The sequence below is a fragment of the Chelonoidis abingdonii genome, chromosome 10 (assembly GCF_003597395.2).
Source record: "Chelonoidis abingdonii isolate Lonesome George chromosome 10, CheloAbing_2.0, whole genome shotgun sequence".
In the NCBI taxonomy this organism is placed as follows: domain Eukaryota; kingdom Metazoa; phylum Chordata; order Testudines; family Testudinidae; genus Chelonoidis; species Chelonoidis abingdonii.
The window spans coordinates 449223-470178 of NC_133778.1; the positions used below are offsets into that span (position 1 = coordinate 449223).

General features: G+C 45.1%; 2 protein-coding genes and 1 pseudogene across 3 annotated transcripts in view; all 3 read right to left on the reverse strand.

Annotated features, from left to right (window-relative positions):
* The window catches only part of LOC116822449 (UDP-glucuronosyltransferase 1A3-like), a 101268-nt gene that overhangs the window by 13441 nt on the left and 66871 nt on the right, over positions 1-20956 (reverse strand). Inside the window, exon 1 of one of the 2 annotated variants that reach the window (XM_032776349.2) lies at positions 8304-9250. The exons of the other annotated variant lie outside the window; for it this stretch is intronic. Within the exon in view, the coding sequence (XP_032632240.1) occupies positions 8304-9164 (861 nt within the window). The 5' untranslated portion in view covers positions 9165-9250. Of the gene's footprint in view, positions 1-8303; positions 9251-20956 lie in introns of those variants that run through there. 2 annotated transcript variants of the gene reach the window in all.
* LOC142047345 (UDP-glucuronosyltransferase 1A1-like) lies at positions 1633-7226 on the reverse strand (annotated as a pseudogene).
* The window catches only part of LOC116822454 (UDP-glucuronosyltransferase 1A6-like), a 5305-nt gene continuing 3963 nt past the window's right edge, over positions 19615-20956 (reverse strand). Inside the window, exon 2 of the mRNA XM_032776358.1 lies at positions 19615-19668. Within this exon, the coding sequence (XP_032632249.1) occupies positions 19615-19668 (54 nt within the window). The remainder of the gene's footprint in view (positions 19669-20956) is intronic.

Below are 20956 nucleotides of genomic sequence, written 5' to 3' on the forward strand. Positions count from 1 at the left end.
ACTTAGTACATAATTTATTTTTGTTTTTTTGTTTCCAGGGGTTTTTTTACCCTTGTTTGTTTGTTTTAAATAAATCTAGCTAAATTTCAAAATGAAGCACTTTGAAATGAAAAATTGAAATGAAAATTTTCAACTTTTTTTCTGAATCCCCCCCTCCTTTTTGTTTGTTTGAAACTATTCGCAGATTTCAATCCAAATTCACCAAATTTCATTTGTTGGTGAGTAAACTATTCATCCTAAAACTGTCACCCAACTCTAATTATCCACTCCCTGAGGTGACTGTGCAGTTCAATTGGCCAACAGATGCACAAAGAAGCTGTACCGCTGCCCAAGGTGGTGTTTTTGTGCTTTCTGCTGCTGCTTTAAACAAAAAGATAATGAAAATCACTGACTGACTTGTTCACTGCTTGCTGTCTACCCCATGCTCTGTCAAACTCAACTCATGGTGCAGCATCTTGGCAATGAGCCAACCAATGATAAGGGTGTTTTTTGCACCACAAATGCTGCTCACTGTTATCTGATTATTAGTATCATCCTGACTTTTTTATTACACTTCCTCTTACTGATTCTGTCATTAGGACACAGCTGTGACCCCCCTACGGAGGAACGCCAGTATTTCAGTTTGAGAGTGGCGCATATTCTCATTATGGAGTGACCCTAGTCTCACTTAGTTAAAGGTGAAACTAGATTTCCATTATATTCCAGTGTTGATCATGACACATATCCCCAGTCATTGCCCAAATGAAATACGCTTTAAAATGTCACAAATGTGAGCCTGTGCTTGGCTGGTTGCTTTTTCAAAAGTCTGAAACAAAATGAGTGTGCTTCAAGAATGAGGTATTTGTGTTTCCTAGAAATGATCTTCATTGCCTCTGGCTCCTATCTCAGAAATGGCTTATTAAGCTATGTGTACACTAGCATTTATTATGGCTGGAACAATCTGCTGGGGGCTATTTTTGCAGCCAAGGGTCAACAGAATGCAGCACATTCCTCTTACGTCCCTGACATGTCCATAGCTCCAAGCAGGTGTCATAGAAACAGATATGCTGGTTTTGCAGCACCGCAGGAGTCACTAAATGCCCCTCAGGCAGCTTGAAGTCCCTACAGCCGGTCCCATTATGGTAATTCCACATAACCTTTGCACAGATACCTAAAGCACCACACACCATGTTTAAAATCCCATAATGCAGATGTCACAAGCTAAGCAAATCCCAGAGGGGTCGGGGGGAGACCACAAAACCTAAACTGTATTATGACAGAGCTGATATTAGGCACCTGAAGCTGGGGGGTGGGGGTGGGGGTGAAGAAGACTAGCATGCTGTAGTTATAAACAAAGAGTGGAAAGCCCAGGTATTCTGGGTTAAAGTTACTCTTTTAACTCATCCCATACAACCCCTTTGCCTCTTCCGATATGAAGATACAATGCAGGCACACTGGACACTGTGGCAATCAGTGCCACAGGGACCCAGCTGCTTCCTTGTAAGAGCCTTTTATCAAAATAGCCCCACTCTTACTACGCCACCTGAAGTACACAGCTGAAATAGAATGTATAAAGCCCCACCCCAGAGGCTACATAAAATGGAGCAATGCACTGGGAGTAAGTGTGTCAGAGAACCATTTTCAATCAAGGCCTCAGAGGACCTTTACTTCCATGCTGTAGAAATTGTCCTGAGGCAATAACAATTGATTTAAGGGACACTGATTATCCCTCCTCACTCACGCCTCCACTTTGTCATTACTTGAGTCAATGCTTGTGAGGTCATCAAGACCTTGGCTCATATGTAAAAAGCCATAAAAATAATGTTTTTCACTTGGACCCTGTCGGATTTCATGCACACAGAAAGGATAGTAATTGAGCCTACAGAAAAACCCATTGAATAATGTTGCAATATTTTCAGCTTTTTAAAAATAACTTACAAACCTTGGATAATGGTATCTTCTGTTCACAGTTGGTGCCTCCGATGAAGATCATGTTGGGCATCACTGGCCTGGAATACTCAAACACAAAGTTGTATCTCAGCAGCCAAATGGATGCTTTGCTGAACAGTTCCAGAATTGTTACCTCTCTCTGAAGAAACTCAGAAGCCAGGCTCTCATATTGTGAATATAACAGGTAACAAAGTAAATTCTCTGCAGCATTGACTAATAGGTTCTTCACGCGCTGGGTAAATGTCATATGATCAGAATTGGATGTGAAAATCCTTGGGACATAAGAAAGAGGGCTGGGACACTGAGTGGCTTTGAAGTCCAAACCACATGGAAGTCCACGCATGAAGTACACAGAAGGAACTGAGAGATATTCAGCAATTATTGGTCCACATGGAAGCACAGGATCCGTAAGGACAGCATCAAATTTGCTGTCCTCAAGGTATTTAATCAACTCTTTGTTATATAAGAAATCCCTGCAGGCAGATGAGAACATGGTTGTAAATTGTGATATGTTTTCAAAGACCCTGGTAATTTTCTTTGGAAACGGCAGGTCAACAAAAACGTTCTCTCCTATTGAATGGTAAAATTTATCCAATGATTCCTGTGTGTAAGGCACTTGATATGTTTTTACTGTGTAATAGTCTGATGTTCCCATGAGCAAGGTGGCTTCTGGGATTACGACAACAACATCGTGCCCTCTTTTCGTAAGCATTTCCACAACCACATGCATGCTGAGCCAGTGACTCCCATCTTGAGGCACAACCAGCAGTTTCCCAGCTTCGGCAAAACTCCACCAAGAGAGAAAAAGTGCCAGCCCAGTGGTTCCCTGCTTCCCTGACATGGCTACCATTGTGCTGCTAGAAATAAAAAACCCAACTTTCTCCCCAAGCTTCCAAGCAGCATTTAAAGGCAGAAGTCTCTGGGACTGCAGCTGTGTCTCTGTGACTTTTAATCCCAATTAATTCTTAACTCCAGAAACCCTTCTCAGAAAATATTTTACTTAACACGCAATGCTTTAAACTGTGTTGAAAGGGTGTGGGGGGGTGTTAAACAAGACTGAACAGACATCAGCAGTGCTGCCAGAGTTTGTTACATGCAAACACAACACCTCCATCGCATTTCATGTTCTAAAATGAGTCAGCATTATTAACAAAGATTCTGGTGGAGAGGTCGCAGGATTTTATAGCAGGGTTGTTGTTGGTTCAAGAACCTCAGGGTAGGTCTACATAGCAGTTAAACACCTACCGCTGGCCCATGTCAGCTGACTCAGGCTCATGGGGCTCAGGCTATGGGCTGTATAATTGCAGTGTAGGTGTTTGTGTTCTGGGTGAAGTCATTAAACACAGACAGCTGGCATGTCTGTTAACTGCAGTGCAGACATACCCTTAGAGCGCAGTTGTGTGCTCTGTATCTGGCTCAGGCCCGGACTATTAGCTTCATTCACCAGAAATAACCTTGAGGAAATTACACTCTTTCTCATCTGCATCAAGACAGCGGTGACAGATACAACTAAGGCAGGATACAGGCGAGAAGAACACACTTGTGCCAATCCTGAATGCTGCTACCCACATAGTCCCTAGCTCTGAAAGGGACAACATGGGAGGACATTTCCATGCTGAAATTTTGGAACCCTTGAAAACCTGAGCCTGGAGGGTGTAGCACAGTGGGTTACAGCTTTTAAGGGAGTTAGAGCTAGATCCACAGAGGGACTGAGCATTACAATGCCTCAATCCTAGGTGCTCAGTAGAATTCACAGCCCTGAGCTAGATGCCCAGGCATTATATTCTCAGAAGCCAGCAAGCCAAGCTAAGAGCTACCTAGGCTGTCTACACTATGGACCTTACAGCAGCACAGCTATACCGCTACTGCTGTGCCGCTGTAAGATCTCCCATGTAGCTGATCTCCTGCCTGTGTAATTAACGTGCCCCTCCCACCAAAGAGCTGCATTAGCTGTGTTAGCAGAACCATAGAATATCAGGATTGGAAGAGACCTCATGAGGTCATCTAGTCCAACCCCCTGCTCAAAGCAGGACCAACACCAACTAAATCATCCCAGCCAGGCCTTTGTCAAGACGGGCCTTAAAAACCTCTAAGGATGGAGATTCCACCACCTCCCTAGGTAACAGAAGAGTCTCCCCTGCCCACATAGCGCTAGCCACACCAGCACTTTTGTCAGTGAAATCTCTGTTAGTTCTTTGACCAACAAAATTTTACCAACAAAAGTGCTGGTGTGGACAAAGCCCTAAGCTAGCTGGAAATGCTAAGGAGAGGCATAAGCCCTACCAATCAAACTCCAGGCTGGGGCAAGGTGCCTCTCTGCCTCTGAGGATTCATAGCCATGAACTCTGTCCCAGAGCTAGCACCTAACCCAGCCCATTCTCACAAAAAGCCACCGTGAGAGAGTGACTGACTCTGTGGCCCATGGGGAGGCCTTCATGCTAGATTGGAAGAATCAGATTCAAGATCCTGAACTAAGAAATCTGTAATTGTTTATACAAAGTGGGACAGCTCTAACAGAAGAGAGAGACACCTGACAATACCCAATAGCCTAAAAGTCGGGGCACCCACCTAGAATGTGGTTAGACCTAGACCTGATTCACATTTCTGTGCCAGAGCGGGTGCGGGATTCAAAGCCAAGTCTCCCACATCCCAAGTAAGTGCCCTAACCATTGGTATAATGGGACTGGGACACACACCTGCCCACTCTTGCCTTGGCTGTCTTTTGTGCAGGTTAGGCATATTCTGAGTACACTTAACTGAATGGGCCTCGCAGGCAAGGTGAGGGTTGGGGAGTGGATGCCTCATTTGAGAATCCTACTGGGCTTTCAGTATGAGCCATGGGCCGAATAGTTCAGTGGGATCAGGAGTTAGCACATGCCCACCTGTGGAGATTATTATTGTATCTACTTCAATCAGCGCACCTAATCAAACTGTGATTTGTGGACATGCTGATGTACCTCACTCACCCTGATATGATGATAAACTTCACACTGAGCACAGATTTTAAAGACATGACTTGGGAGAGATCGGGAAATAAGTAACCAAGGCAAAGGTACCACAGCATGATTAGCCTATCGAAAGCATAATATGAGATATGACATGTAAACAATTTCTTTTGCTATGATTTGCTCTCTGCTTTTAAGATACCTTGTGCTAATAAGATCAAGAGACTTAGACTGTAGCTTGGATATCTTCTCACAGGTCACGCCACAGACAGCAAAAGCTCTCAGTGCCAAAGGAGCATTGGTGAAGAAGGAAAGGGTCTTCAGACTTTACCTCCCTTGGGTTCTCAGTCAGCAAGGTCTGGGCTAAAGGAGCCTTCTCCCAGAAGGGGCCAAGCAGGACTGCATCTCTTGTGGTTACAGGGGAGAGATGCTGAAGGATCAGAAAGGGCCCGTACTTTTATGGAGAAGAAGGAAGCCATTGTGTTTTCGATCAGAAATCACTAAGGCCCAGATCCATAAAGGGAGTTAAGCACCTAAAGACCCTTGAGGATCTGGGTCTAGGACTCTGGTTGTCCCTCTTTGAACTCTAAGCCCTATTGACATTCAAGTTAAGTTTTTATTTTAAGAGACAACATGGGTGAGATAATATTTTTTATTGGACCAACTTCTGTTGGAGAGAGAGACAAGCTTTCAAGCTACACAGAGCTCCAATATCCTGGGACCAACATGGCTCCAACACTGCAGACACATTTAGAAAGATTCATGTAGTTAACATATGTTCTAAACTAGGGAAAAAATGAGAATGGTAAGCAATGATTAACTGATAACAGGAGTGTCAGCGGAGTTTAAGTAATATATTAACAAACCACCTCCATCATTTCACTTGGGTACAATGATTCAGCACAACTAGCAGAATCTTTACACAACAGAGGCTGCTGAAGTTCATAGAAGGGACAAAGTGGGTCAGAGTTGTTTGAAGAAGCTCACACCAGCAGTTGCCTGCATTACACGTAGCTCAAGCCTGTACTACTTCAGTGTATGGGGAAAGCCATTTCCTTAGTCTCTACATAGAAATTTCATTTATTCTCTGTAATATGATTCCAGGAATGTCTCCCTGAAGCCTCAACTGTCTGCTGACTCAGTGGTTGAGAGCTCTTTTTTTTGTTGAGAATATCACCAGGTGGAATCATCATGGGATTCTGTGATGTTACCTTCTAATTTTTAAGTTCTCAGCCCTTTTTGGCTATTTTTACACACACGACTTTGAAAGTGATGCAAGTGCGCCAGCATGGGCTTTCAGCTCCTAGTAGTTGCAATCTGACATCACCCGTAGGACACTTCCAGATACACTTCTAAGTGCAACATTGACATGCGTTCTGCACTGTCCTCTGCCCAGGGAGCAGGTGGGATGGGGTCCCCCCCATAGCAGCATGGCTCATGAGAAAGCCATGCTGCCAGGATGAAGTGCTACATAGACTCATAGAATATAAGGGTTCGAAGGGACCTCAGGAGGTCATCTAGTCCAACGCCCTGCTCAAAGCAAAACGCTGGGCATCACCAGCCTAGTCTACTCAAACACAAAATCATATCTCATCAGTCAAACAGAGGACTGACTTAAAAGCTCTAGGACAGTCAAATCTCTTTGAAGAAACTCAGACACTAGACTGTCAAACTGAGAATACATAAGCTTGCAAACCAAGGACTCCAGTGACCCAAATAATAAGTTTATCACATGCTGGGTAAACAACATATGGTCTGTGTAGGAAGTAAAAAATTTGGGGATATAAGAAGGAGAGTCTGGACACTTAGTAGCCTTATCCAAACTACAGGGAATTCCATGCAAAAAGTTGACAGAAGGGATGGAAAGATATTCAGCAACTATTGATCCACGAGGAACACAGGATCTGTAAAGATGGCATCAAAATGAACCTCCTCAATGTATTTCACCAATTCTTTGTTTAGCAAAAAGTGCTTACAGATGGCGATCATAGTACTAAAGTTGGTCAAACTTTTATGTGCTGTGAAAACTCTCTCCAGAATAGGTCCATCATCAAAAATATGATAAGCAAATTACTGGAAATAGACATCCAAATCTTCCTGTGTGGGGGGCACTGGGTATGTTTTCACTGTGTAATACGGGGATGTTCTCATGAGTAAATTGGCTTCTGGCACAAAAACTACTATTTCATGTCCCTTCAGGCTGAGTTTCTCTAACGCCTGACTCATGCTGAGCCAGTGATTTCCATCCATAGGCATCACCAATAGCTTTCCACCTTCAGCAAGACTGCAGAAGGCCAGAAAAAGAAGTAACCTAGAAACAACTGGACACCGCGACTGGGAGAAAGGAGCCATGTTCTTAGTAGTAGGGGGAAAAAAAAACTTCCATCACACAGGTACTGAACACTGATTTATACAAGAGAACTATGGTCACCAAAGCTTACTCCAAACATTTACTGCAAAGTAAATGTTTACCTAGGTTCAGACAAAGATCAGATTAACTAGGAGTTTGGCATCATAACAATTAAACAATGCTAACAACTTCTGCAAAGGTAGAACTACAAAGTTATTTTGGTGGAATGCTACCACAGGACTTGCTATTTGTGCGAACACTTATTATTTTAAATTTAATTCTTAGGAACCAAAGTAGAAAGAGAGGATTGGGAACATTACTGGTGGCACGGTCAGGAGAGAAGAAGGGAAGATTTATAGATACAGAGAACATAGAAGTTGCAGAGGATTCTTGTTGTAGTTTCTTTTCTTGACACTTTGACATCTGTGAGTAGGATCCTCTTTGTTCCAGCAGAAAGTAAGGGCTTTATGCTTATGAAACTTATACTAGCAAACAGCAAATGTGAAAGAGAGAGCTGCCAGAGTCCATGGACAACATGCTAACAGAAATGCCAGCACCGTTCTCCACCATGTAGGTGCTGCCCAGGAGACCAGTCCCTGTCATCTTTTGTGTCTACCTCTAGCTAGTAGGTTTAGTCTGTTTTAGCCAGTAACTGGTGTCCTCCTGGAAATTTTCAAAGTGAAGTTATTGGACCAGATCCTCTCCAGGTGTAAACTGACTTCAGCAGAGCTACACTGATTTATGGCAGCTCAGGATCTCATCTTTGTTTGTGATACCAGCTAATATTAAGGTGTCTTAGCTGAAATGAGAACCAGCAGCGCTTAGTGCTTAAAAGGAAAGGTGGTTTGAATCACTCTGTAATCGCTTAAGTAAAAGTACATTTAAGAAGAAAGAAAAATAGCTGCTGAAAAGCTATGGAAGTGTGTAATGAAATGAAAGCAAAATCATTTTCTTCTTAACAAGATGCTTAATCCTTGCCAAAATGAAATCATTGGTATAATAATCCTATCTAGGACACACAATTTCTAGTGAATTCAGGATCCTACCATGAGTACAACAAAAATAAAAGCTTTACCAACCTGAGATAATTCCTTCTGAGCACAGTTGATGCCTCCAATTATAGCAATGTTAGGCATCAGTGGTCTGGGATAGTCAATCACAAAGTCAAATCTCATCAGCCAAACAGATCCATGACTTAAAAGCTCAGTCACTGTTATCTCTCTCTGAAGAAATTCAGAGGCCAGTTTTGCATATGGCGCGTAAACAAAATCACAAAGGACAATCTCCAATAAGCTGAATAACAGATTCTTCACACGCTGTGGAAATGTCATGTGATCTGTATTCGTTGTAAATAGCCTTGGAACATAAGAAGGTGGGTTTGGACACTGAAGAGCCTTATAGTCTAAACCACATGGAATTCCACGCAAGAAAAACACAGAAGGGATAGAAAGATACTCAGCTACGATTTGTCCACAGGGTATCATGGGATCTGTAAAGACAGCATCAAATTTGCTCCCTTCTAGATATTGGATCAACTCTTTGTTGTACAGTAAATGTGTACAGATGGATAAAAACAGAGTGGAGGTGGTGTTCAGCCTTGCACGTAGTCGAACAAATCTTTCCAGAAAAGGTCGTTCCTCAAAAACCTCTTCAGTAAAAGCCAGAAAATGTCCCTCCAGCTCCGTCTTTGTGAAAGGTACCGGATACATTTTCATGACATAATTCTTGGATGCTTTTAAGTGTATATTTATTTCAGGGGCAACAATGACTATCTCATGCCCTTTGTGCCTCAGCTTGTCCAGCACTGCACGCATGCTGAGCCAGTGACTTCCATCCATCGGCACCACAAGCAGCCTCCCACCATCAGCAAAGCTCAATAAGGCCAGGAAAACAAGCAGCACTGCACTGATCTGGGGTCTAGAGTGAAATCCAGGAGCCATCTCTGCAGCAGCGCGGTGAGTACTACAGAGACTAGCAAATTGCCAGTCAGACTCCAGTTAGTAACTCCTGACAACTCTATCTTTTGACCTTTAACCCTACGTGCTATTCAAGTTAATATTTAATTGCATAATATATGTACATAACAAGATCAAACACAAAGGTCTGAAACCTGAGTTGCACTTTGGCAGTACTGAGGCCTTTTTCAACTGAAGGTACTCTCTGACTCTTATCACTCTAACCACTGAGTCAAATCACAACTCTGGGGTGCATAACCTCTACGCAGTTGCACAAACCATCTCTACTCTGGCCAGATGAATGAGTGTATAGTTAGTTTGGTAGGTAAGGGAGGTGGTGCAGAAGAGAGGGATGAAGGAATCAGCTGTTGCTTCGGATAGGATTTTCAAAAGCAGTCAGCATGGGCTGACAATGGTAAAACTCCCCCCAGCTTCACTGGAGATGGAGTTAGGCCGGCGCTGAGTGGCCAGGAAAATTCCCCCTTTATATTCAAGAGCTGCGGCATTTATTCACATGAGTTCCTCAGGCCTCATAGCAGCTCTTTCTAGAACTTAGCTTTCTCTCTCCCTGATGATGTGCTGCCCGAAGGCCTCAGTAACAACCTGCCCCGCTGCTCCTGAGAGGTGGAGAGAAAAGGTATGGAAGGAGTGAGTTCCCATCTATCCATGGGAGCAGTTGCAAGGTATGGGTGTCTGATACTCTGCTCTTGGCCTCTGATCCCCAGAGGGAGAGGTTCTTAACGGACCCGTTTGCTGCACCTCGGCTTAGGGCTCTCAGTCAGGGATACTGTTTTGTACTGCATTGGCTATTCCATCCCCCTGGCTAGAGGCTCAAACTCAGACTAGGCCTTGTACAAACACGTATAGAAACATGGGGCTAGAAATCAAAATGGTCTCTTATGTAATAGACCCAGGCCAGTTGGGTACAACAAAGTAGGTGAAGGCAGATATACTGGCCACTGGATTAGCAGTTTTTTGTTCCCTGACTGACCAGAGCAGGGGCTCCTCCAGACTAATGAGAACACCTGACTCCAATTAACCTGCAAAGAGTCAGGTGAGTCCATTAAGATAATGTGAACACCTAATTAAGGCCCTTTTGATACTATAAAAGGGAAGTGGCCCAGGGAAATGGAGCAACTCTGGCAGTGAAAGGTTAGCTGCCAAGAACTGCCACCATTAGGGTCCCTGGGTCGGAACCCAGATTAGAGGGCAGGCCCGCCCCCCCTCCCCCCACACCTGCCACTACAGGAACATCTCCTGGGAAGGGAAGACAGGCCCGTGTCAGGACAGGAGACTAAACTGTTCTGAAATAAGACCTAGGGACAACAGACTGTGGGAGTTCTCTCACCAACCTCCTTCCTGGCTTATGAGGAAAAGGGCTCAGTAGACTGTAACCCTGGCCCTAGAGAGAGAAGGGCTACGTGGAGGGTCGCAGTGAGGCACTGAGGCTAGCGTAAACTGCCTAGAAGTGCGGAACCCACAGGGACAAGGTCAGAGCTCTGCTACGCTTACTTATGGCAAGGAAGCGAACTAAACACTGAACGCGGCCTGGTCACCTCTTCTGACACACAAGATGAATGCAGCAGTTTAAAACAAGAATTTGCACTTAGTCTTACACAACAAAGCATTGAGACCTCTGTGGTTATTCCCCACTATCAGTGCTACAGTGCAGATCCCAAAGCTGCAGAATCAGACACAAAGTTGTTGTAGTGACTAGTAATAAGACTCTCAGAATCCGAGTATAAGGCATTTTTCATTTCCATTTTTCTTGACCTAGGTTACTTCCTTAGATAGTCAGGTCAAATACTGGAGATTATTGAAATCTATTATTTTAAAAATAACAGACGCAGTAAGTGTGTTTTTGAGATACAAGGAGACTTAGAGCTGTGTATAATCAGCATGTTGATGACACCATAATGCACCTCACTCCACTATTTCCCCATATTTCCCCCATTTCACATACTGAACTGAAGGGCCGATGGAAAGGACCACTGCAGTGTCACCTAGGAGAGAGCCTCTTGGACAGATGAACCCAACACTACACTCTGGTCCTCTCATCAGAAGAAGAATGATGCTATTCATCTGGAATTCCATATACCACAACCTTGTCAACAGTATATCATGGTCAAAAGCATCAAAGGCAGATGGCAGATCTGAAAGAATTGGTATAAACACTGGGGCTTTGTCCATCACCAAGAGGAAATGATTGGGCAATGAAGCCTGTGCAATTCATGAGCCTATTCCAGTCTAAAACCAGAATGAAAGAAGCTCCTAAAAGCTGAGTACTCCAGAGAATGCTTGAGCTGTCTCAAAATGACTTTCTCAATATTATGCCCCCCCCACCCCACTCCCCGCCTAAAAAAAAAAGTCCATCTGTGGATAAAACCAAAATGGAGAAAAGAAGAATTCAGAATGGATGGAAAGATACTCAGCTGTTGTTTGTCCACAGCATAAGCAGTGGAACCCTAAAGGCAGCATAAAATTTACTCCTGTAAAGGTATTTGATCATTTTTGTTGTGCACTAATATGTACAAGTGGATAAAAGCAGAGCAGAGGTGGGTTCTTCATTCTTTCATGTGTTCTAACAAAGCTTTTTCTAAAAAAAGTTGTTCCTCAAAAACCCCTGAGTCAGTGAGTGATATTGTCCAACCAGCTCTTCCTTTATGAAAGGTACCGGAAACTTTTTCATGGTAATAATCTCTGATGCTTTTATGTTCATATGTATTTCAGGTGCAACAATGACTACTTCATGTTCTTTCTTCCTGCATGCTTGTTGAGACAGCACCCCTCTGCAAGGAGGCCAGGAAAAGAAGCAGCACTTTAGCAGCTGTGCAACAAGATTGAAACATTTCTCCATAAATAAATTTCATGTACAACAAAGTCAAGTTTTATACCTAACCCCATGCCCTTTGGTACAACTCCTCCCTGCTCACTGTATATCCTGTTACAATTTCCAGTCAATATGTAAGCTTATAACATGCCCACATTTAACAATAAACCAAAGTTAGAGGAACATGTGATCAGGTAGCTGGCCCCTGTGGCCAGGTACCCAGCATACCTGTGACAGGCTCTGCTAAGGAGAATGAATCAACCAAGATCCACCTGGGAGTTATTTACCTACATGACTGGGTGGTCATTCATTAGTTAAGGAACACCTGGGTCAATAAAGGCTATGAGGGCTCGATCAGAAAGCCCCAGAACAGAGGAAGCTCCTGGTGGGGAGCGACATCTCAAGGGAGCTCATGAGGAAGCTACTGGCAGTGGTGTCTCCCTGAAAAGGACAGGCCCAGAGAGAAAGAACAGGCCAGTGCAGCCCAGGAAACAAACTGGGCATGGGACCTTGTGAGGAACTACTAGGGGCTCAGCAAAGAGTGACACAGCAGCAGGGAAGAGTGGCATCTGGTGAAAGGCTCAGCAGAGGCCCAAGTTCCAGGCAGCGAGCTCAGCCTGCAAGTGTCCCATGGCTACAGGCGAGAGACGCAAGACTGATTAACTCAGAGGTGGAGAGTTTCTGGTGGAGCAGCTGCCTGAAGCTGTTGGTTGTTTTTGCATTGTCCTTTTCTGATCAATAAATTAGACCCTCTGAAAAGCGCATGCTTTAATACTAGGAAGCCCTGCTTGTTGATTCCCCAGATGGCTGCAAGGGAAAATGCAGGGTGTCAGTACAGAACACTTAACCACTTTCCCAGTCTGTGTACATTCTGGCCTACTGCCTTCTCCAGCCATATCACTGAGGTAGAACCTCCCACCTTCTAAATGCCTCCCCAGACCCTACAAAGGAGTCCCAAGGAATTAAGTCTCCCTGTGTCGGCTGCCCTCCCTGACTTGTGCAAGTTCCCATCTTCCAGTCCCCATGCAGGGGACTAGGAAGTGAAGTTGAGGGCTGCCCTGACCCCTTCTCCAGGCTTCAATTGCTTCCCAGCCTCTTGCAAGAGTCCGGGGATAGAAGAATGGGTTTTTCTGTACTTCTGTATCTTGTTTGGAAGTTGCTCCCTTAGTCCCACGCTGGGGGTTTCAGGAAAGAAGGAGGAAGGACCCTTGTTTTGCTCCCAACTCAAAACTGGAGCTGGTTGGCAAATTACTTTTCCACCAGAAAATTTCAGTGACAACACAATTGTTCCAATTTTCATTGAAAAAAGGAAAGACGTGAAACCCAAACATTTTTGCTTTAAAGCCAAAACAAATTCATTTTTCAGTTGCAGAAAATGGAACATTTTTTGTTTTTCAGTTTTACAAAAATCTGAGAATTTTCAAAAACAAATGGAAACATTTTTGCAAAAATGTTCCTTTTGTTGAAGAGTCTTTGCAGCTGGCAAATACCGTCCTGTAGAGCCAAGGGAAGAGACTGCTGTGGGGATGCCGCAGAGCAGTGACTGAGGATGAGGTAAAACTGAAAGTGAAACTGATCATACACCAAGTGTCGCCAAACACAGCTACCACAGTGCTTTACTACTAATGGAACGATACTGATTTATACCAGTGCCGGAATCTCTCATTCCCACTTAGTGACCTAGCTTTCCAAGTGACCCATTCATGGGATCAACAGAAACTTGCTCCTTAACCCAGCTGGTAATTTAACAAGAGTGGAGCAGAATTGTACTCAGTACATTTGAGACAGGTGACAGTCTCATAGAAGGTTCTCCTGTTACAGGTTTCACTATGCTCATTGGATTCAAAATAAGACTAGGCTTTGCAAAAGCCTTGAAGCTTGTGAACTGTGCTGGATCTTGAAATTCCATGAGCTTGCTGTAATAAGGTACTTAAACACATAGCATGTCTGTTACGATTTATGAACCCATGTTCCTACTACAAACAGTACTTTCAACATTGCGCTAAATCCTGTTTCCGCTTAGTGGGAAATCTCCTATTGAGTTCAGGGTGGACCAGGATATGGCCATTATTTTCAAAGATAGCTTTTACAATGTGTACAGTACTATCATGGTGTAATAGGCCACAATTGTTCCCACTCAACATGTTGCAGTGAAGCTGGAGTCATCAGCAGGACCAGATTAACACATCACTGGGCCATAGGCAAACATACACTCCTGTGCCCCTACTTTCTAATATGAATAACAACAAACAGCTAATGAAAAGAAGGGGAAAAATACACTTCGATGATGAGCCCTCCCATTCAGGTCACTGCAGTAATTCCTGTCTCAGCCAGTCATTTTCTGCTGTTAGAGGAGGAAGTGGTTTCTTTACCCACTGCCCTTCTCTTTCCTTGGCTCTGCTGGGAATGGCAAAGTGAGTTGCAGTTATGTGTGAGAACTATCTTTGCCACGTCATCCATTGGTGTGGATTTGCATACAGATTGAAAGTACCACACTCACCTGAGTGGCTTTGCAACTTAGTGCATGGTGGGGATTGCAACACCGCTGACATTTGGCCTGGCTGCCTGGCTGTCATGTACAAAGACAAAACCAAAAAATCAAAAACATTCCCTCCCGCCACCCTCCCATGAAATTGGGCCCCAGGCACATGCCTAGTTCGCCTTTGTATTAATTCAGTCCTGGTCACCACCTGCTGTTGCACATAGTCTTAGAAGTTCTTTTTCTTAGTGAATGAGCAGTAGCTGCTCTTTGAAGAATTTGTGTATTATTGTTAGTTTTGTTATGAAGATTCGTTTTGGAGAAGCTGTTGCAAACAGCAAGAAACTTTCCACTCTGCCTTAATGTCTCTAAGTAGAGGCTGTTTTTGAGGTAACAGTTACTCCCGGGGAACCAGGCATTAGTGTTTTGGTGGAGATTACTAATAGAGGGATTTGGCTGCTGGACGTTTATGACAACTTTGGTTCCAGGACTGGTAAATATACTATGAATAAACCCATTACACTAAGAAAATACCTGGACTCAACATCATTAATTTCTCATCCAATGAGAAATCAACATGCAAGACCTCAACATCTGATACCACTTAGCAGAGGGTGACAATACAAAATACAGTGTGCTTGCCTTGTTAAAGTGTAGAAGAGGTTTCCTCTCCATTTTTTTGGTATGAAATTGTCTAGAGTAATAATGCTGTTGACAATGCTGCTCTACTGTCTACTGGTTTTACAGTTTTGAAATAATCTTTGTTGTATGTTGAAAACAATTATAAAATGTTCCATTAGCAGGGAGACGAGGGGAATGTTGGATAAAATGGGGGGGGGTTTTACACTTGGAAGTTTCCAGATTTGACAAAAACTGATAAACAATGGGCAGGTAGCTCTAAATATGACGGACTCCCATGTAGCTATAATTGTTGAACAAATGCTTAATAAATTGTTGGACTCTGTGATTTACACCTATTATTGCGGTCTGGTGATGTTCTGGGAGGGATTGTATTTCAAGAAGCATAACCCCAGCTGGAGTGCCCAGGCACTAGGGAAAGTATAGACCAGGAGTAGGCAACCTATGGCACACATGCCGAAGGTGGCACGCAAGCTGATTTTCAGTGGCGCTCTCACTACCCAGGTCCTGGTCACCGGTCCGGGGGCTCTGCATTTTAATTTAATTTTAAATGAAGCTTCTTAAACATTTTAAAAACCATATTTGCTTTACACACAACAATAGTTTAATTATATGTTATAGACATAGAAAGAGACCTTCTAAAAACATTAAAATGTATTACTGGCACGCAAAACCTTAAATTAGAGTGAATAAATGAAGACTCAGCACATCACTTCTGAAAGGTTGCTGACCCCTGAAAGGTATAGACTCTGCCCCTGAATTCTAAAAAACTACCCTGCTAGAGGTGATGAAGCAAATCCATTTGTTGTTTGCAATCTGCTCACAACAAGATTAGTTATATGCTCAAAAACGCCAGGAGAGGGGTATCAAAAAGCCATACTGATCTGGGGTCCTCCTTCCAACTGCTTTTAATTTGGCAGAAAAGTTGCTGGAATAATGTTAGCTGTAGTTGGATTTGTAACAAAAGCTATTAAGTGACCTTTCTTAGGGCTACCTCATCCAAGCTTGTTGGTGGGGTATTGGTTTGAGTGTCCGGGTATCTGTGATTACTCATTCAAAAACCAGTCGGAGAACACTTCAATCTCCCTGGTCACTCGATTACAGACCTAAAAGTCGCAATATTATAACAAAAAAACTTCAAAAACAGACTCCAATGAGAAACTGCTGAATTAGAATTAATTTGCAAAATGGACACCATTAAATTAGGCTTAAATAAAGACTGGGAGTGGATGGGTCATTACACAAAGTAAAACTATTTCCCCATGTTTCCCCCCCACCCATTGTTCCTCACACTTTCTTGTCAACTGCTGGAAATGGGCCATTTTGATTACCACTACAAAAAGGTTTTTGTTTTGTTTTGTTTTTTTCCCCTCTCCTGCTGGTAATAGCTCAGCTTAACTGATCATTTTCATTAGAGCGTGTATGGCAACACTCATTGTTTCATGGGGTGTGTGTGTGTGTGTATATATATATTTTTTTAATCTTCCTACTGTATTTTCCACTACATGCATCTGATGAATTGGGCTGTAGCCCACAAAAGCTTATGCTCAAATAAATTTGTTAGTCTCTAAGGCGTCACAAGTACTCCTCACTCTTTCTGCTGATTCTGTGACACCAGAAGTGCAGAGCCATTAAATTTACTTCAAAGTAAATCCCCTGAGCAGAGATTTTTAGCCACAATGCTCATCTCACCATGACTCTAAGTAGTGCATAAAGACTAAATAAATAATGTTTTTTCCTTTTATCTTTGGTACTTTCAAAGAGCCTATCCACATGGTGTATGAGGCTGTATTAACAGTTGTGGGATGAGCCAACCTTGCTAGTCTAGCATTTCAAAACCCCCAAAGGTAGCAAGAGAAAAGTGGGGAGAGTGGAAGGCTACCACCCACACTGTCAAAAGGAGCAAAAGGTAACAGTGGGACATGGGGCCAGTTGGCACAGGGGGATGCTAGATGTAAGGAGGAGGGATCACGGATTATGCTGGCAACCCCAAACCAAGTGATACTTGGCAGTTTCTGTTGCATTTGCTTTGAAAGTGGGGCGCATGAGCCCAGACATGCTGAAACTGAAGACGTGTGCATGAACTCTTATGAACCAAAATTCTTATGTTTTGCAAAGCTAAATGGGCAGTCCCAGGAGAAAGCAGATGGAAGAGGGAGCAGACATAATTTAACTATGCCCCTTATTTTTAAAATTACATGAAACATGACTTTTTCAGCCAAGTCTACATTAGATATACAGTTATATATGGTACAGAGCACATGATAAAGTGATTCTTGTCAACAGCATTTCTCTTGTCCTGCCAAACAAATCACTAACCTGAGACAATGGCTTCTTCTGTCCACAATTGATCCCGCCAATAAAGACCATATTGGGCATCACAGGCATAGGATACTCAAACACAAAATCAACTCTCTTCAGCCAAATGGCTCCATGACTTAAAAGTTCCTTCAAGGTCATCGGTCTTTGCAGAAAGTCAGAGGCCAGACTTTCAAATTGTGAATAAACAATGTAACAGAGAAGAGACTCTGATGAGCTGATTAATAGGTTCTTCACACGCTGGGTAAATGTCATATGGTCTGTGTTAGATGAAAACATTCTTGGGACATAAGAAGGTGGGTTTGGACATTGAGCAGCCTCAATGTCGACACCACATGGGATGCCCCGTAAGAAGAAAATAGAAGGGATAGAAAGATGCAAAGCTACCATCTGCCCACAGGGCAACATGGGATCTGTAAAGACAGCATCAAAGTTACTCCTTTCAATGTATCCCATCAGCTCTCTGTTGTACAGTAAGTGTGTACAAGTGGCAAAGAGCAGAGCAGAGGTGCTCTTAACATGTTCAAATATTGTAATAATCCCTAACGGAAAAGGTTGTTCCTTAAAACTGGTTTCAGCAAATGTGAGAAAATGTCCATCCAGCTCTTCCTTTGTGAAAGGCACAGGATATGTTTTCATTATGTACGACTCTGATGCTCCCATGAGCAGATTTATTTCTGGTACAACAACAGTTATTTCATGTCCTCTCTGCCTTAGTTCGTTGAGCACTGCTCTCATGCTGAGCCAGTGACTTCCATCCATAGGCATCACAAGCAGCTTCCCACCAGCAGCAAAACTCAACGAGGACATGAAAAGAAGCAGCATTGTAGTAAGTGAGTGCCAACGATGAACCCCAGGAGACATTTCTCCAGTGAAAGCTCACTGCATTGTGCACGCACAGACAGGTATGACTAAGTTTTATACCAATAAACACACCCTCTGGCAACACTTCATAATTCCACCCATGTACCTTGGGCCTTGTCAGCTTGTCAAAAGTTCATATTAGATGGCTGCACGCTATGAAATTGGGGAGGGGATTAGGGATTGTAAAAGCCTGACATTAGACTGGCAAATTGACAATGGGTGTGCTTGCTCCTACAAGATACCTCCAGGGAAATCTCTGCTATTGAACAAGCTCCAAGAACAAGTAATCCTTTAACCATTACAGCCTATTATTCTTTTACAATGACACCTATCCCTAGGATAAAAGAGAAAACTGTTTCATCTGAACATGTTGCTATGTTGCAGGGGACTCTTACAGTCACTGTTTAGGGCTAGTCTACACCAGAAGCGCTACAGCAGGGCAGCTGCATTGGTGCAGCTGCTCTGCTGTAGCCACAGCTGGATTAACTTTCTATGGGCCCGACGCCAAACATATTTGTGGGCCCCAATTGGGGAAATAGGGCATGTGATGGGGGGCGGTTTGCAGAGTGAGGGGCTGGCTGGGGGCAATGAGGTGCAGCACAGTGGGAATGGCCCCACTCAGCCCAGCACAAGGGCACTGTTTACAAACCTACAACTGCTAGAGACACACTGGCTCGCCCAGCCCTGTGCTGCCAGCATGCCCCTTCCACACACACCTCCTGCCCAGTGCCCCCTCCCAAAGAGACTTCCCCCACAGATCTCTAGGCCCAGCACCCCCTGCCTAGAGACCCTTCCTGCTGTCCTCCCATCACAACTGCACAGCCCCCTGTCCACCATACCCCCTCCCCAGCTCCCACACTCACAGAGCCCCTACTGTCCAGCACCCCCTTCACACTCTCACCATCACAGCTGTACAGCGCCCCACATTTCTGAGGGAATTCTGCACATAATATTTTAAAATTCTGCAATTATTTTTTTTAACAATAAATAAATGCGGAAGCTCCACCATGGCACGGGGAGCACAGGCCACTGGCTGCATGGAGGTGGGAGAGTATCCTGCAACCTCCCTCAGCTCCCTGGGACAGGGACTTGGCAGTGAGGCACTGAACTTCAACCTGACACAGCACAAGGGCCAGGCCTGCTACAGAAACACCCTGGAGTCCTGTCTCTTTTGTGCCAGGCACATCAGATGTGGGCAAGGAGGCTCAGTCTGGCAGCAGGATCCAAGTCCAGAGGGACTTAGCGTGGGGGGATCCAGATGGGGATAAGAGGGTTCTGTGTGGGGCAGTCTGGGTGCAGGTAGCTCAGTGGGGGATCTCGATGTACAGGGAGGTTCCAGGTGCAGGGGCAATGGGAGTCTGCAGTGGGGACCAAGTGAAAGTAGATGGTGCTCAGAGGGCAGCGTGTGTGGGGAGGGAGTCTGGGTCCAGGGGAGGTGGGGTTCATTTGGGTGGGGTTCAAGGTGTAGGTGGTTGGGGCTCAGTGGGGAGGGTGTCTGGCAGGCTCATCAGGGTGGTACAGATGCAGGGGGGTGGGGCTTGTCAGGTGAGTGTTTGATGGGCCTGCTTAACGGGAGCTCAGACTACTGCCAAGGGGATCCACATGCTGGACCCTCGCTTCCCCTATCCCCTTCTCTTCCTCACCCCATACCCCTTCCCATGGGCGGCGAGTTATATACCCACATGGTGCCCGGGCACCAGCAATATTCAGAGCCCAGGGGCCCAGCTCCACCAATGTTTAGAGCCTGGTCTCCCCCTCGGCCTCACCTGCCACCCCCCTGTGCCTCATCCGAGTGTCCCCCGGCCCCCTCCCTTGCTGGCTCTGTGCACATCCTCTGACCCCAAAGGCCCCCCTGCCTCTTCTGTGCAGCTACATGCTGCCTCCCTGCAGCAACTGCTGCCGCAGGGTTCTAGTGCCCCCAATATAGACTGCCATGGCAGACTGACTCTGAGCCTGCCCTTCCACTTCAGACCCTTCCCTTTTCCAGCGGGATTCTCCACCAGCACAGCCCTACCTCCCCCTGCCCACAGTCCTTGCCCCATGCTGGGCAAGGAGGCAGCCTCACCCCCACCCCCAGTGAGGCTACAGTCAGGGGGAACAGCAGGGGAGCATGCAGCACCCCCTGGCACCCACCACGAGGAAGGCGAGGGAAATTCCTGGACCTGAGAGGGGCCATAGGAGCACATGTAGTGACAGTGGTGGGGGTGAGTGTGCTGCTGGGGGGGTGGGAAATGGGGGCTCCTCCCCCAGAGCTCACTGCTACTGGCAGGGAAAGGGCTGGGCAGAGTCCTCCTCTCTGGCCCCTGTCCTGGAGCAGCCTGCCTGCACCCCAAACTAATCTCCAGCCCTGCCCCACCCCAGAGCCCACACACCCAGTCAGAGCTTTCACCCTTCACCACACCCTCCACCCTATCCCTGAGCCCCTCCCACACCCCAAACCCCTTATCCCTGTCCCAGACAGAGCCCTCATTCTGCTGCACCCTAACCCTCTGCCCCAGCCCTGAGCCTCTCCAACACCCCAACACACCCAGCCCCAGGCTGAGCCCTCACCCCCATGCCTCTACTCCCTGCTCTAGCTCTGAGCCTCTCCAAGACCCCAAACCCCTCATCCCCAGCCAGAGCCCTCACTCCTCACACTCCTACTCT